Source organism: Gavialis gangeticus, unplaced genomic scaffold, assembly GCF_001723915.1.
Source record: "Gavialis gangeticus isolate Ggan-Ray unplaced genomic scaffold, GavGan_comp1, whole genome shotgun sequence".
Lineage (NCBI taxonomy): Eukaryota > Metazoa > Chordata > Crocodylia > Gavialidae > Gavialis > Gavialis gangeticus.
In genome coordinates this window covers 174,857,919-174,875,196 of record NW_017729022.1, presented here as the reverse complement: position 1 = coordinate 174,875,196, position 17,278 = coordinate 174,857,919, and the positions used below count along the sequence as shown (strand labels likewise).

At 45.2% G+C, this 17,278-nt stretch overlaps 1 protein-coding gene across 1 annotated transcript in view; it reads left to right on the top strand.

Annotated features, from left to right (window-relative positions):
- Window positions 1-17,278, top strand: part of ITPKB (inositol-trisphosphate 3-kinase B) — a gene marked incomplete at its 5' end in the record, with an annotated part of 98,743 nt that overhangs the window by 70,665 nt on the left and 10,800 nt on the right. Inside the window, 3 exons of the mRNA XM_019515914.1 lie at window positions 7,243-7,342; window positions 8,129-8,342; window positions 16,718-16,922. Of these exons, the coding sequence (XP_019371459.1) occupies window positions 7,243-7,342; window positions 8,129-8,342; window positions 16,718-16,922 (519 nt within the window). The remainder of the gene's footprint in view (window positions 1-7,242; window positions 7,343-8,128; window positions 8,343-16,717; window positions 16,923-17,278) is intronic.

Here is a 17,278-nt window from a genome sequence, read left to right as displayed (position 1 = left end):
TAACCTGTCCTCCTTCCTTCTCTTTTTGTGGGGGTAGGGGATATAGCAGTGGGTTCTGGGAGCCACCAGCTAATCACTACACCTCTAAAGGCTGCTAATTACAAACTCCCCAGCAGCTATCAAGTGCTGCTGCAAATCTGATCCTCCAGGGACTTCTCATAATGCAGCAAAAAAACCCTCCTGTGGCTGGAGTTCCCTTTTTGGACCAGCTTAATTGCCATACAGCAAAAGGAAAGGGAGCAGAGAACACTGCCTTTACTGAGATCAAAGTTTGTGAAGCCTGCAGGAACCTTTGCTCCCTGGGCCCGAGCTGCTTCAAGTTTGCATTAACACACGTCGCCATGAGAAGCAATCACCTCATATTATGTCTAGTCATTAAGGAAATATGAAATGCACTGGTGGTCACGGATAGTTTGCAGGCATTAACCACCCCAACCGTTACTGAAATGCCACACTAGCAAAACTGGGACTGGTTGCTGGTTCCTGGCACACATTTTAGAAGTCACACTTAGTTCACTCCATCCTACTATGGAAGCGGGGGGGAAAAAAAGGATCCCAAGGATTAAATTTGTCAAAATCTAAATGGGTGGGAGTGTCTATAAATAGAGCTAGCAGCCTGGGCTTTGATCCTCCCTCTGCTCCTGAGCTCAACTTCTCTGGCTCTGTTTGCTTTTCCAAAAATGGATGAATGGATAAACCTATTTATTCCGGGCCTGACTTACAGAACTACTTAGCACCTGCAGTTCTAGTGAGAACAGTAGGTTGTCGGCCCCTCTGTATTGGACTCTTTACTAGGATCTCCCCTTGCACTCCACCAAAGTGCCCCTTGAAGCCTACCTCTAGCTTTTGGTCTGTTAAATTCTTTCAAAATCTCCCGGGAGGGAGAGATGGGGAGGAAGTTTTCTTCAGCATAGGAAGAGGTCACTAACTACAAGCTCCCTCTGCATTCTCTCTCCTTTCTTGTAAGCCTAAGGTCAAGTTAGATCTTGACTCTGACATAATGTGTTGGAGTTCATAACAAAGAAATATTTTCAGTACAAGTCTGACCCCAGCATTTTCCAGGAACAACTGGTCTGTAAAACTGTAGGAAACTATAATTGCAGCAAATTAAGTTGGTCGCCACAGATCTCTGGCTGCATACATAAGGGAAACAATACTGTTACAATTCAGTCAAATTCCATGCAAGTATGGAGAGCATGAGCGGATGGATGCTCTCAGAAGGCACGTCTTCTTAGAGCAGTTATTAGTTTCACCTGCTTAAAGGAAAGCTGTCTGCCATAAGGAAAATATGTACAGTAAATGTTGAGCTGATCTGTCACGTTTTGTTTAATGCAATTAGACATAATGTTTTCTCTGACCTTTTGGGTTGGCACTCAGTTTTCATATGCTGCACTTTCCATATGAAGCATTGACAGATGGGAAAGCCTACAGTTTTAGCTTTCCGTATCTGGAGCCTAAAGGCACAGCAGATAAATAAAATGGTGTCTTCTTTGCCCTCTTCCCCCACCCATTGAAAGGGAGTGTTCACAGCCAGAGTCCTAATCCTACATGTGCTGTAACCCTCCCTTACTGAGGGCACTGCACTGTGTGTGGTGGGGCCTCACATTATCATTCAGAAATGTACAGAAAGAAGCTAGCAAGTAGCTACTGCTTTCTTGGAGCAGAAGAAAGTGTGAATTTTTTAACTCCTAAGTTCCTTTTAAATTAATCTAATGCATCAGGTCCTAGTTATAGTATTTAGCCCACTTCCATCAAACTGCCTGTGTGAACAGTGGAACTGTACACTGAATATATTTGCATAGTCGCTGGAAGATTTAGCACAAAATAGCTCATCTCTTGGCATTTGGTGCTGTGGCTGGTGAAATGTAGCTTCCATCCCTGCCCTGCTTAGATGCACAACAGCCTGACGGTTGCAGCCATTGCATTAAATTAACTGGTGTTCCTTTATCATTTGGTAGGATAGGCTCTGTCAAACACCACTCCCTGGGCCCTGCCTAGAGTGCATGGCTATCTATGCATGTCTTAAGTTTATTTCATACAAAGTTAGTGCTTCACTTTTGGCATATGAGTAGTCCCATTGACTTAGTTTAAAAATTCTTTGTGTATACACTTTGAGAGAGAACTTCATGGACCGGATATTACCAGAGGACTACCCTAATGAAGCATCATAATGCTTTTATTCTGGATCTGTGTCCCTGCTGGTAGATACCATTTCCCCTGTGTGTCTGCAGATTTGTGCAGTTGCAGCCAGCTTACCTAACTGTCCATTCATACTTGAATCTACCTTCAAATAACTTGCTGAAATACAAACTAGCTGTTAGTAAAAGCCTGGAGGTGACCCTTTAATTCTACGCCAAAAACCAGTTTAAAGAACTTCGGTTAGCTGTAAATAGCATTAATGCTTCTGTTGTATCAGTAGTTCAGGGTGTGGTACTGTGGTGGAAACAGCAGCCAACTCTGGTGGAAAGAGCTGCTGTTTTCTAAACAGGGCTTGTAGAGTAAAACTAAAGCAATGCACTGCTCAGGAACTGAGTTTCTTCAGCTTTCTGAGCACTCTTGTGTTGGTCTAGTATGCGAGTGGAATCCCAAGGCCATTTGTATGAAGTGAGTTCATCTTTGCATGAATTCAAGCTGATTTGTGGACAGACTTTTTTGGTTGGGATTCACCAGAAACAAAATATGGCTAGTGACTCTCATGGCCCCCTCCTGGAGAGTGGGCTAAGAACACACCTCACACTGTGGAGGACTGGAGATAGGATACTTGGCAAACCAAGGCAACAGTGGACAAGCTGGCCTTGCCCAGAGAAGAAAACTGTTTGGAGAACAAAGTAATAAGCCCCACTGACAGAATGCATGTTACATTTTATTTTGGAAGGAAGGGAGGGGTACACCATGTATAGAATATACCATATCTAGGCATGCTTGCCAAAGCTGCTCAGCCTGCTGCTGGATGCTTAAATGTGTCTTGAAAAAAGGGCCATTCCTGCCAATGTCCTGGCTCCGCTGCTGCTGTATCGCAGAAGGTTTTAGTTAAGATCGTTGTCTCCTGCTGACAGTGGAGTCCAGCCTGCTGGCTTCATGCCCTGTCCAGCTGCCCTCCTCATCCAGTCTGCTCTGTTTTTTTCCTCTCTGAACCCACCCTTTATCCCACAGGAGACGTTTCTCTGGGTAGGGTGAGATTGTCTTCAAATAAACTGGAATACCAGGGCCACTAGGTTTCCTTAGTGTGAATCCGCCAGAGAAAAACCACCGCCCTTGTGTTTCTGCAAATGGGAACTAATGGTCTCCAAGGATGGAAACTGAGGCTGCTTGGTTTATTAGGAGAATTGTCCATAGAATAACGTATTGTATGTTGGCAGCTATTTGAACAGAGCAGTCAGGAGCACTTTTGTTGGGAAAAAAAAAATGTAAAAGAGCCCCAGTAGGTTAGCTAGGAAAACAAGCTGCTCTTGTGACGTTTCCTGAGAAATAATGCATAATAAGCTGTGGGCTGATGGCACGAGAGAACTTTTTAATAAAGTAAACTTTCCTTTACATTTGGCTTGTCATACTCTTCCCCCCCTCCCCACACACTTTAAAAAAGTAAGATGGCTCCTGCAGGAATTGCAGAGTGTACACTGGCCTCCTGTTTGCAGAGGCTGCTGCCTGTCAGAGCTGTATACTGCCCAAGGTGAGGACTTGGCTAACTTTGCAGTTTCTACTGGGTGGGCTCTGGTGAAGTGCGGTGTCTCAGAGCGTGCGTGGAAATGCTTTCTGTGAAGGTGGATTAGCTGTCATAGCATGGGATAAGCTCAGCCTTTCAAATTCCATGCAACTTGCCCCCAACAAATCTAAGCCAGTTTGAAAGCCTGACATCACTTGAATCCTCCTTAACATGTTGCAAAGCTCTGCACACACCTGAAGTGGCAGTAAGTATGCTGGGGATGCTCTCTGGCAACTTGAACTCAAGACCAGAGCTGCCGTCTGCAGCCCCTAGTTGTTTCCAGTTTTTGTGGGAAATCTTTCACACACCTTCCAAGTAAACCTCTTGGGTACTAAAATACAAATCCTGTGAAAGACTTCAGCCTCTTTTATTTCCCTCTACCGGCTCAGTAAAAGGCTTTAAGGGTCTGATTGCTTAGCAGGGCTGAGGGACAGTTAGCATGTGCAAGCTGATCCAAAATGCAGTGACTGGTGTGAAAGAATCACTTCTCCAAAGGTGCGCATGAAACCAGACAAGAACTGCATCAAAATGTTTTGTTTTGTTTTCCCCTTGTGGAGGTGCTGTAAATGTGCTGCAATTCTTGTAGCCATGCTTGAGGCTGGTTACTTTTCAACCTGGCTCCCTTGCCTTTTTAGGATTCTTATCTTGTTCAACTCAATAGCAAGTTCACTCCATAGGTTCAGTGGCCTCTAATCTACACTTGGCATGAACAGTTGCCAGGGGCAAGGGATTAACCCTTCCCTGGAGTTAAAAGCCTTAATTGTCTTGGCTTGGGGTCTGATAGAAGAAGGGAAATTGAAATCCATAGAGCAGAATTCATTAGTATGCCTCTTTCGTCAGAAAGCCTCAGCTGGAGGAAGGATCAGGAAGGCTTGCAGTAGTCTCGGAGCTTCATTTTTTTTTGCTTATGCTTTTGAAGTACATCAAGCTTTTTGCTATAAACCTCTAACCACTGAAAAACAAAATCTTGGCTTGAGAACACTCGTTGCCTTGGCGTCCATCCTGGGCCTGAGTGATTTATGTTTCTGTTTGGTGGGAGGATTCCTTCTCTCTATTTTAGACGAGTTGGGTCACATTGCTCTAGAGCCTAAACTCCCAAGGAGACTAGAGTCTCTCTCTCTTAAATGACATCAGTCAGAACTTGAGTGCTATTTAAAAACAAAAGGAGGGGAAAACCCCTGGTGCTCTCTGCCAAGGGAGAACAAAGAACAGCCAAAGTGCATAGCTTCTGGCACTTTACATGGAAATAAAACATTTATCCCCATGTCAGGTAGGGAGCTGCCTTCTGCATCCTTGACCCAACCTGGCATAGCTACAGCTCAAATACAAAACAATCCTGAACACAGTGCTGGAGAAGGGGATGCCCTGGGTGATCTAATTCCAAGAAGTTTCTCTGCCAAGCTTCTAGTCTGGTGCTGCAAACAATCCAAAGAGCAGGCTAACAGTTTCAATCCCAGGACAGTTACCAACATAAACCCTGGGTGAGGGACGGGGAAGGAGATGGTGCACAGGGATCCTTCGTTTTGTGCCTGACACTGGCTGGAACAGGCCTTGCGTGCCCTCGCTGTCCTGCAGGAGGCCAGTGTAAAGTATGGGGTGGTATGTTCTTTCTTGCCCATAGGCTGCTTGGGAAGGCATTCCTCAGATATCCCAAGAGGCAGAGCAGCTCTGCACCACCCTTACTCGGGTCTGCCCCTAAATGGCACTATCTAGGGCAGGAGAGGCCAGTATGCAGTACGAATACCATGGGTGGCATGGGCCGCCTGTGTGTGGCACATGGCAAACTGGGCAACGAATAGGGCAGAAAACAGATCAGCTGATCAAGTAGGGAAGGGGATCAGAGTGGCACTTGAGGAGGGGTGTGGGGCTAATTGGTGGCACCCCTGCCAAAACGTTTGGCCCTTACCAACCCAGGGCAGACTGCTTGAACCTTTGACATTTAGCATTAACACTTAATTGCCCTATCGCACTGTTTTCAACCTATGGTCCATGGACCCCTGAGGGTCTGCAGACTGTTTCAAAGGGGTCTGCAAAAGATGATTATGATCAGTCAAAAGCATGTGAATACCCACACTTAAATTCAAAGGGGGTCCACACCTCTCTCTGAAACTTTTTAGGGGTCCACAAATGAAAAAAGTTGAAAACCACTGCTGTAGGACATCATCTCTCTCCAAGTGAGTAGAAGAGCCTGTTGTCTCAAAACACAGGACATCCCTTCAGATAATCACGGTTTCTCTGTCTTGCGAAGACATCTTCTTGGCACTCTGCAAGTCTCATGATTGCTCTGGAGTCCCTGCCCTGTAGCTTCCTACAGTGGAGATTACCAACTGGATGGTTCAGGAAATGGACACCTGTCAGCTTGCTTCATCCAGATAAAATTTCCTCTAACTACAGCAGCAGCTACTATACCAGCTGCCTGACTCTTGCCTGTGACTTTACTCCACCACATATCCTAATAAAGGGTTTAGCTGATGAAGTTGTCAGACATCCTTTTCAGATAAATAGGAGCTCTGCAAATAGTAAGAGGGTATGATATGATCTTAGCTTTATGGAATGATTGCATTTCTGGTTGTGCAAAAGAGGGTAATATAACATGCATATCCAATTTGGATTCAGTGAGTTGCGACTGTCCAGGAGAAAATCCCTGTTTGCCTCATTCTGTGCAATTAGACATTTTTCCATTGTCCCTGTTGCATTTTTCCATTGTCCCTGTTGTCCCGAGTAAGGGTGCCTGCATGCATAGTTTGTAGAGTCTTGCAGTGTTGAAATAAGAAATACCTCTGCCTTTTTTAGTAGCTGTGTATCCCACTGAATGGATCTAAGGAAAACAACTTTTCTCAGGAAAGATTTCACATTTTGGATGAGGCTTTTCTGTGGTTTGAATACAGCCCCCCAGAAGGATTTACATTAGTACAGTGTGCAATCTATCTAGTAACAAATTCCACATGTCAGAGGTGAACTGTCTTCTCCAGTATAGTTATTCGCTTGCTTAAAACGGACTCAAAATGTGTTGACCAAAGCAGCTGTTTTTCACAAGGGAATAAAAATAAGCTTTTTGTATAACTTTTAGATGGATTCAAGTGGTAAAATCCATGTAAAAATGCTGGAGTTCATGAAAAATCTTGACTCCTCAAATTTGAGTGTAATGGTTGCACCTCAGGACTGAGGCAATACTCTGCCCTTTCCTAAAGAGGAGCTCTGAGGAGTAGGGAGAAGATATCTAGTAATTGTGCTGTATGGTACTCCCCTGATTTCTGATCTTGCTTATCCCACAGAAAAAAGTGATTCCATTCACTTCAAGGTAGCTCCTCAACATAAGTGGTGGGTTGGGAGTTGACACCCAGTAACTTGGCTTGGCACAGTGGTGGTGGGGACAAAACAGGAGAAGGTTCCCCAATGCTCCTTTCCCTTCCAGCCTTTAAAGTTTTCTCCACTGTCTAAAAAACTGCACTACGCTAACATGTTCTCTGGGCTGGATTTGGGTAGCAAAAACCCACTGTATTCACTTCCATTGCTTCTTTTCTTTCCCCCTTCCTCAGAGCAAATCATGGCGGAAGATCAAAAATATGGTGCAGTGGTCCCCCTTTGTTATGTCCTTCAAGAAGAAGTACCCTTGGATCCAACTGGCGGGTCATGCAGGTATGGGACATCAAGCTGTGCTGTATAATGCCCAAGGAGATGCTCCTGAGCATGAAACTAATGAAAGGGCAGAGCATCAGGCAGTTTCTCGACTGTTAAGCTAATTAGCTGTGTTGGCCTAAATTGTCTCTGAATTAATTTCACAGGGTTTAATTTGTTAAGCCTCTAGGGAAGCCCAGGGCTGCGGGAACAACTGAGCTTAAATAGCACAAAGTAGAGGTGAAGGAAATTCTAGCATATTGTGCTTGTAAAGTGTAGTCTCCACAGACACTCCCACCCATTTAGATGGTTGCCTAGGACCGCTGCCAGCTTTTGGAGTTACTCATGTCTGTCAAGTGGTGGAGGTTTGTGCTTTCCTCATGGAGGACCTCCGTTCAAACACTGCCACTGACTGAAGGTAGGAGGTGATGTTAAGTTCTCCTCCTACCAGTTCCTGAGAGTTCCAGCTCTTAAGGACAGTGATTCAGGGGAAGAGGAGACGGAGTCCTCTAAACAGGACTAATCTTCAGTGGAAATTACTGTGATGAGTTTTAGCTGAAACCTCAAGTGGGAGTGAATCAGTCCTAGCAGCAATGATGATCATTAGCCTTTGACACTAAATAAAACCATCAGTAGAAGTTTGTTAACCATTCATAGCACTTCTGAGCGTTTAACCTTTAAAATATTGTTTGGGTGGGGAGGTGAGCAGGGGAAGGAGACTTGAAATTCCTGGCCTGTCTTCCTCCACCTGGCAAGGTGTCCTGCTCCAGAGCTAAGGCAAGTTTTGTATTGTCTTCTGTCTTGCAGGAAGCTTCAAAGCAGCAGCCAATGGCAGGATACTGAAGAAGCACTGCGAATCCGAGCAGCGCTGCTTGGACCGCTTGATGAATGATGTCCTGAAGCCCTTTGTTCCTGCTTATCATGGGGACGTAATGAAGGATGGGGAGCGGTACAATCAGATGGATGACCTGCTGGCTGAGTTTGACTCCCCCTGTGTTATGGACTGCAAGATGGGAGTCAGGTGAGTACTAGTTACTACGTTCCCTTGTCCTTGTAGGAAGAACATGATGCTGAATTTTGAAAGTACAGAACTTGCAGCAAACTTAATGCTGGAAGGAAATAAATATCCAAAGTAAAAGTTGGTGTAAACAGGCTTCCCTGGCTCTAAATGACTTACCCAGGTCACGTGGGTTTAGCAACAGCATGACAGGCTCTTTATATTCTCAGTCTGATGACCTCCTGGTGTACTGTGGAAGGAGAGCTGCAGGGACTGTTGTGTTAGTTTGCTGCAATAGGCCATTGCTATTCTGCTGGCCTGGGGTGGCAGCTTTTGAGGAAGTAGTCTACTGTGCTCCCCCAGCTACAGGAAGGCATTGATCTACAAGCTGGGGTGACATGTTGCAGGAGTTTTAGGGAGTAAGATAGCAGTCCTTGAATGAAAGTAGCTTTAAAATGGCAAGTAGGTAAAGCCTCCATGAAGCTTTGCCCAGGAGTTCCCATGACAAATTCCCTTAAGATGAGGAAGGGAGTAGCATTGCCATCAGCAGTCAGACATCGCATGTCATGACTGAAGGATTTCAGTCATGTCACACAGCCATGTTGAGCTCCATGGTTAAAAGAACTATGGAGCTGCACTCATCTCTGCAGGGAAGAACAACATTGTTCTCTCCTATTTTATATTAGTGGAGTATATTCTAGCTTGGAGCTGTCCAGCTTCTATGTGTGTGGGGTACACATGCTACACAGGCCGCACCCAGGAGGACCACAGGCTGCACGCCACACAGACGCACCCCTCCCTCTCCGCCTCCACTGTACCATATACCCATGTGTCCCTGGCCTCACCCTCAGCTCGGTGCTGTGTTGCACTGTGCTGCATCCTGGGATGGGTGCAGAAAGCAGAAGTGTGCGGAGTCTGGAGAATCTGGCGGCTGCTACAGGCAGAGCTGTGGGGGGGAGCAACAGCCAGACTGGAGCCTAGGGGCCTCAATTAATCCCTTGTACGCCACCACATGTGGCCCACCAGTTGCACAGCCCTGTTCTAGCTCACACAAGAGTAGGCTGCAACCAGTAATTTTCTGGAAGATGTCCCAGTAAAGCATTGGACCTTGGAATAGCTTATTCAAGTTGCCCTGTCCATTAATGTCAAGGCCTTCATCGCTGCTCGCACTGCAAGTTCTTCAGTATGCCTTCTTCAATATCTCATTGCTTCACATCTGACCTCAAAGTAAGGGAAAGGTATAAGAGCTTTCCTTCTGCTAGTACATTCACGTCTGCAGTATAGGATATGTATGCATTCTTTCTCCAAGGTACTTGAACATTATTGTTCTTGCTTGTCTTGAAGCCCATTTGTGAAGTATTTAACTTCAGTCCTGCACATGTTTAGCTACTCAGTCATTAAAGACATGGCAAATCCTGTTGACTGGGGGGGATGGAGGGGTGGGAATGAGTAAGCAAAGGTTGAATGAGCAAGGGTCGCAGGATCAGGTGCACAAGTGGTTATGCTGCAGCCCAGCCAGACTGCACAGATCTGGCTGGCTTAGTTATTGGGGGAGGGAGGGGATCAGGATCTGAAACACATCTCAGATGTAGTGGAGACTCTGGTTCTTTCTGAAAAAGCTGATGGTTCTTGTTGGCTAGAGCAATATTTCCCCCCTCCTTCCCTTCCCTGTTAAGTGCCTCCTGTGCCTCTGCATCAGAAACAGAACTGTTCTTTCTTTTGTAGGGGTGAAGGCATTGGTAAGGGGGTGCTGGCAATCTCCAAGCTAGCTACATATCCTGCTCCAGCATGGCCTGAGGTGTACCTTGAAGGAAATGGGAACTGAGTCTGTTACCTGGGGAGACAGTCAAATATTGTTCCTCCTATTATCTGCTGCTCTAGTAACTCTTCTCATGTGCTTCTGTTAGCATCTCTGAGAGAGGTCTTACTGCATAGACACTGTTTTGATTGGACTCTGGCAGCATGGACGGGGAGTGAAGTTCAAGTTACTGCATGAACAAATGGAAAAACATTCTGAACAGGTTAACTGATGTTTTGCCCAAAAAAGCACATAGTTGTCAAACAGATCATGGGAGTTTGTTTCCTTTTAAAAAATGCGTGCACCAGCAGTAACCTGTAGGCCTGGCTAGTGTCAATCAGCCTCCAGCTTGTCAGGCTGAAAGGGGGTTGCGTGTCTTAGTGTTAGTTCTCAACCAGGGTACCATGGCACCCCGGGGTGCTTTGAGATCCTTCCAAGAGTGCTGTGGGGTGCCATGCACCGTTAGCACTGCGATGTGTGCAAACATGATTCATAGGGTAAGCCCAAAGATTTCAAATAGGAAGCCATAGTTGTGGTTTTTCGGAGTCCTTAGCAACAGAAAAGCTGCACTATTTATTTTTATGTAGGCAGACAAAGAGTAAAAACTGAAAGCTGGCATTTTTCAGGGAGTGCCTCTAGTTGGTTCAGAACCACTGGCATGTCCCACTGTCCCATGAGACGAACTGGTTGGCTCGCTGTGTGTGCATGGGCACAATTATGTGGGCTAACTTGCACATGATTTTTTTTTTTTTGAGCTAGTGGCATATATTTAGGGGAGAGAGGTGCAATACACTGAGGTGTGCACAATTTTTTGTTGTTGTTAAAACATCTATAACGGTGCACTAAAGAAATCATTAAAATTTAAACAGCAACTTGGTGAGACAAGCACATAGCTCTTAGGTTAGGGATAGAATTTGCACATAAATTGGTAAAAATGATCAGAAACCAGTTCAAATCTATAACACAGTAGAAGTTTCAGTGCACATAAACTACTTTAAAAATGTCTCAAACCAGTTTAAGAGAAACCTGGATGGATGTAGTGTCAGATTTAACTGATTTAAGTTAAATCAGTTTATTGAACTTTCTGTCCCAGATCCCCATACAGATTCAAGTTAACTCAGTCCCCCAGCATCCCAGGATGCTTTGCACCTCTTCCCACAAACCCCTCCTCACCAGGTGGATGGGATAGCCACGACCCAAGCTGTCTGCTCCAGACAAGAAGGAAGGGCATGCTCTAGTGCCCCCGAGCTTCTGGCCTGAGCTACAGCAGGCATGTGGCTGCATTTCCAGAATCAAAAGTGAATGTCTGTTCACTTTTTTTAGGGATTCAATCTACATAGTTTAGACTAACCTGCAAGGATTGAATTGATTCAACCTCAAGCTTTTTGACTGTCTGTACTTAGCCTTAAAGCCTAGGGCAGGGTTTTGAAAGCGACTGTGCCATTGTTGTGCTGTGATTGCTAAGTACAATTTTAATTTCCCTATTACTTTCCATGCTGTATGAATCCACCTATCACCTCTTTGGGCAGGAATAGTTTCTATTGTGCATGTGTACTGCACAACCAGTACCTCATCCCAGAGACCTCTACATGCCATCACAATAAAGAAACTCTGCAACCATCTGTGTATCATAATAGCTACTCAGGCCCCGAAAGTGCTACCGCATTATAAGTTACATGAAATATACAGCAACATTTATTAGCTAATAAAGAATTTAGGGCCATAGACAGCATGGGTCCCAGCTGACGGAATGGAAAGTACATCATGGTCTGGCACCTCTCTGAAGTTTTGGATCAGGTCCGTTTCCTTAAATACATGGCATCACAAAATGTAAGACCCGTCTTTTTGGTTGACCTGTGAGTTATCCTGTGCCATTCCTCAGACTGGGGGTTTCTGAGAGTTTTCCCCAGTCAGAGAACACAGGGAAGGTAGAGTACTCCAGGGATGTGCAACCTGCAGCACAAGTGATAGGAAGCCTCTGCGTGACATATGATAGATAAGGGAGGGGACAGGCAGATGGGGCAGAAGGCAGAGCAGCAGACTGGACAGAGGAGTGGGATCAGAGTGGCACTCAACGAGGGTTTAGGGCTGATTTGTGGTATGCCTGTCAAAAGGGTTCGTCTCTGCAGGAGTACTCTTTTCTGTGCTGTGGGTGGAGGAAGAGAGCACTTGTTTGACTTGACACCCTTTTTTTTCATCCCAAGTTGGAAGCTATCCTGCTTTCCTCTGGACAGTGGGAAGTTTCTCCAGGCAAGAGATCTGATTATCTTTTTTATTAGACCAACTAAAATAGTTGGAAAAATTCTTCTTTGCAAGCTTTCGGGTACAAACCCCATTCTTCAGGCAGGTTAAGTGTCTGCCTATGTCTTTAGACCAATAAGGCTACACCCAACACAGACTTTTCTCTAGACATTTTCAGACTGAAACCTGTGACTCGCTGGTTTGGAGAGGGTTAAACCTTGGGAGAAGTAGAGGGAAGAGAATTCACAAATGAAGATTATGTGTACTCTTTACCCTGTGAAGAAAAATTAGCCCTCTGAGTAGCACAACTATTTAGGAATACGTTGCTGTCTTACTCCACCCACTGAGAAATCACAATGCTGACTTAAGCCAGAGCCCTTTATCGTTTTCATCTGAGCTTTTAAAACGAGACAATAGAATCTGAGGATATCCACCATGTGATTTAGATGCTTTCTCTGAAAGATATGTTTTGGCTTTGGTAGGTCTCAGGGGAAAATGTGCAAACACCATTCCATACAGTTTCTCTAGCTTGCTTCCCCTGCACTTGGCTTGAGATAGGAAAGTCAAGTATGTGTATAGAGCTCTTTGCCTTGTCCTAAACAGGAAGCTGCTCTCTGGATATAGCAGAGATGGAGTGAAGGGACACAGCAAGGTTTTCCGCTGTTATCTCTCATTCTGACAAGACCTCTCTACAAGCAGGGCTGGGACTTGGAAACCATGCTGGAAAATAAGCCGGAATAAATAAAATAAGCTGGAAACTGTGGTGTTGATAGACAGCGCTTTTCCTGAGTGAGGCCTGAAGCAGCTTTCCTAGAGTGTTAGGACACACTGTGTTTCTAAAGGAAAGGTAAAGCCAGGGTGTTTTGTTATGTTTTTTTGTGGCTTTTAAAATATCCCTGACACTAAGAATAACCTCTTCCTGGCCAAAATCAAGCTGTGGTAATTAAGTTTTGTCTTCCTGAATTCCATCTGCTTTTCACCTGGGTGGCTTCCAATGCTTACAAAAATAGGTAAAAAAAACCTCCCCAGAGGCATTGTTATGTCACAAATTGATCAAATCAACTCTTTACTACTTAATGGGACTTGGGGCTTCAGGTTGGTGTAGGAAAAAAAAATCTTCTGAGATTCTTGTGTAGTTTTGTGGTGATGCTTATTACTGCTGTAGAAAAGGGAGCTGAATAACCAGTGTAAGGTTTAAGGAGAAGATGGAAGTCCCTTAAGTTGGAAAACTAAGGTCTGATACGAACAGTATCTCTGTCGGAGAAGCAGTAAAGGGTGAAAACCACTGACTCTCTCCGCTACTGGAGAATGGCTCCCTTTAGAGCAGTGGTTCCCAAACTCTGACAGATTGCGCACCAATTTAAAACAATACAACCTTAAATACCATCAGCAAATGTTTGTCATATAAAGTAATTATAATAAGTTTGTTAACGTGTACCACTGACAGGTTGTCTGTGTACCGCCAATGGTACGTCTACCACAGATTGGGAACCACTGCTTTAGAGCTTGAAAGCAAGGCAGAGTGACACTTTTACAGACTAACCAATTTGGAGGGGCATAAGATTTGATAAGCAATAGCTTGCTTTGTAGGATGCCATGAATGGACCTGCAAGGAGTAGGAGTTTCTATATAGAGCTTGAGTTAGGGCTGCAGAAGGGGCCGTGGAGACTCTTGACTGCATAGTTGACCTAATTTAATTCAGCAAATGGTGGAGGCTGCCTTCGAGGTGGACTTAAAAGAAAGTAGTTCACAAATTCAGCTCTGTCCTTAGCAAGAGATATCTTAGCCCTTCACTGCTACCCTTGTCTACACTGGGGTTCGAGGGAGCAGCCTTTTTTTAGTCTGGGGGTCCAGGAGTCAATGCAGGGTTACATATGTTGCTACTTCCTACCTACCCTCAGCTTGTCTCTGGTATTGGTTTGAGTTGACTGACCAAACCTCAAAGCAAGGGTAAAATTCTCTGTGCGTGTATCTTATTGGAGAACACACTTTCAGACCAACAGGAACCAGGCCAGGAAATCCTACAGAACTGAACATGTCTGATGCCCAGAAGCGCATAGACTCCAGCCCATCTTTTCCTTCCTTCAGTTGCCGCTCCTTTTTTTTTCCCCCTTCAGGAATGGCAAACACCTGTTCAACACTTTCTCATCAATTTGCTCTGTAACTTACAGGAATTAGAACAAACTCATTTGTTGTTTCTTGGGAGAGTCCAGTTCCCTGTGTGTGGCAAAGAGGCGGGGAAGGGTATAAGGCAAACACTAGATTTCAGGAGAAGTCTGAACATGTCAGCTGATTCTCAAAGGGAACGTCAAATGCTGCTGACAGCCAAGTGCCGGGATGTAGCTTACTCACTCGCTGTCTTTCCTTGAACCTAGCCAACTTTTCTGGTACAAAATCAGTTGACAGAGCACAGTCTGAAAGCTTCATTTAACTCATGAGAATAAGTCATTGTTCAGATTTTCTCAGTATTCCAAACAAGCTGTCCAATCTTGAGTTGTCTGGCCCAGCTTACCAGAGGGGAGAAAAACAGCTCTTCCCTCTCAAGTAAAGGTCAAGAGAGGTTTCCTTCTACTTTAGGGCAATGTCAACCATGGTTGGATGTAATCCTTGTTCGATGCACTTTTGAGAATTGGAAAATCAAACCAATTGTCCTGTAGGCTCTGCGAGGTGATTTAAAAGAAGCTTGACCTTGTTGGACTTGAAAAGGAGGAGCTGGTCAAGGAAGATGATCCCAGTGGCTGGATTCCTGCATAGGCTGGCAGAAGTTTTTAGGAAGACTAGGTACGAGATAAGAGTATTGGGCTGTTGAGGTCCTGAACAGAGTTGCAGCTGAATGGCGTGAAGGCTGGTCTTTGTGGTGATGGGTAGGAGGAAGTGACAGGATATGGATACTGCAAGTAGTGCTTGGTATCTAGCAGGGCAGGCCTCTCATATGAGGAAATTCTCACAGAGGTGGCATAATCTAAATTGGAAAAATAATCTGGAATAAAGTAGGGTGTAAATTGCAAGGTGGACTACTCCAGATGAACCCCATTTGCAGATTCCCTATTCCAGATTGGTTTAATTCATTTTGAAAGGGGATTAGTGATCTGGAGATAAACTGTTTTAATGTACTTAAGTCCCATTTAGATTATCAAGCAATGCTGAGTAGGTAACACGGGAGCAGATCTGACTCTGGTGTGACCTGCTTGTCTAGCTGTCAGAGCTTGTGGGAGAGGGCACCAGGGTTTGAAATACAAGGGGCTTGGGGGGGCTCAGCCCCCCCACTGCATCCAGCCCGCCCTGCACTTTTCTAAGCAGCTCAGGTGGCAGCTCCCAGGTTCCGGCTGCCGCCACTGCAGGACCCCCCTGCCCCAAGAGTTGGAAAGTAATTTGAGCCCTGGAGAGCACAGTCCTCTAGGACAGATGCTTTAAATGAACTAGTCTGATTTTAGCCCACTGCATTTTGAATCCTCTGTAAATTAGAATATATGAAGTATGTGCGATAGGGGGCTGAACTGAGCAGGATCAATGAAGTAGGTCTAATTATATAGATAGATAGATAGATATGTCAGTCTCTTTGTGCTCCTCTGTGGCTAACTACTCCCTGGGTGTTGGTTATCCTGGATACACACTTCCTGGGGCAGGGCCTGTTGCTAACTGTGCAGTGCCTCACATGGCAAGTCTTTGAGGCTGAATGAGCTTTGTCTTTCTCCTTGTCCTGTTGCACATGGCAAAAACAGTCCTACTTTATCCTGCCCTTGGAACATGATATAAATTGCAGCACTTTTCGGAAAAGGGAGTGGGGAGGGGTCACACCAGAACTGTGGTGTTTTTCTATGATTCACCATGACTAGGGCATGTCTGCGAGCTGGGCAGAGCTCCAAATGGTGGCTGGAGGAGTAGAAGTGAAAACCCTGTTTGTGAACTCAACAGTTGCCTTCTGTATCTTTTCCTATGTGTGAGTGGAAGATGCTGGACTCCTCTGGCATCCTAGCTTGGGTTGCTGATGTAGAATGAGATTCTGATACTTGTTTGTTCCAGTGTTGCAGGCCCTGAGGTTTTGGGGCTTTGTAGTCTCACTCAAGAAATATAGAGGTTGGGGGGATTCTTTGGGCACTGCTCACATGAAACAGACTGTCTAGGACCTGATCCTGGGAGGTGTGCCGAGTGTTATCTGCTCCAAGTGAAGGCAATGGGTGTTGAAGGTACATGAAAACTTACGTTGTAGCCAAGATTAAGGACCTGATCCCTGATCTTGCTCATGAATTAGTGGTGCACTTCATGCCTCACCAGTGTTATCATTCATAAACCATAAATCCATATACTGGAACCTTAATGTATGTTCAGGCTATCAATAAGTTTTGTGCCCCTTTGACAGAACGTACTTGGAAGAGGAACTAACAAAAGCTCGGAAGAAACCAAACCTGCGGAAGGACATGTATATGAAGATGACTGAAGTAGATCCAGATGCTCCAACCGAGGAGGAGAATGCCCAGCGAGCAGTAACCAAACCCCGATACATGCAGTGGAGAGAGACCATCAGTTCTACAGCAACGCTGGGATTCAGAATCGAGGGGATCAAGGTGAGGTTGCCTAACCTGCCTTCTGTACTGTACCATCCATTGCTTGCAGAGCCTATTTGAAAAACCACATGGGAGGAATGGAGAAATGTGAACCTCCTGTGAGCCCCCCTAGCAGCAGGAAGCTTCTGTAGCTGGATTTACTGTAAAGAGCACACACCACTCTCTCTGGGCTTAGCTCATAGCACTACAGTGTCTAAGATGGAACTTTGTAAAGCTGTTGCCTCCACCAAAAACCAGGCAATAGTGGCATCTTTGCCTGAATTTTAGCTTTGGGCCATGTCAGCACCCAATATACTACATAGCTCCAGAGCTGAACTGGATCAGGACCCCTTCTAAACTTCAAGGATATTAAAAAG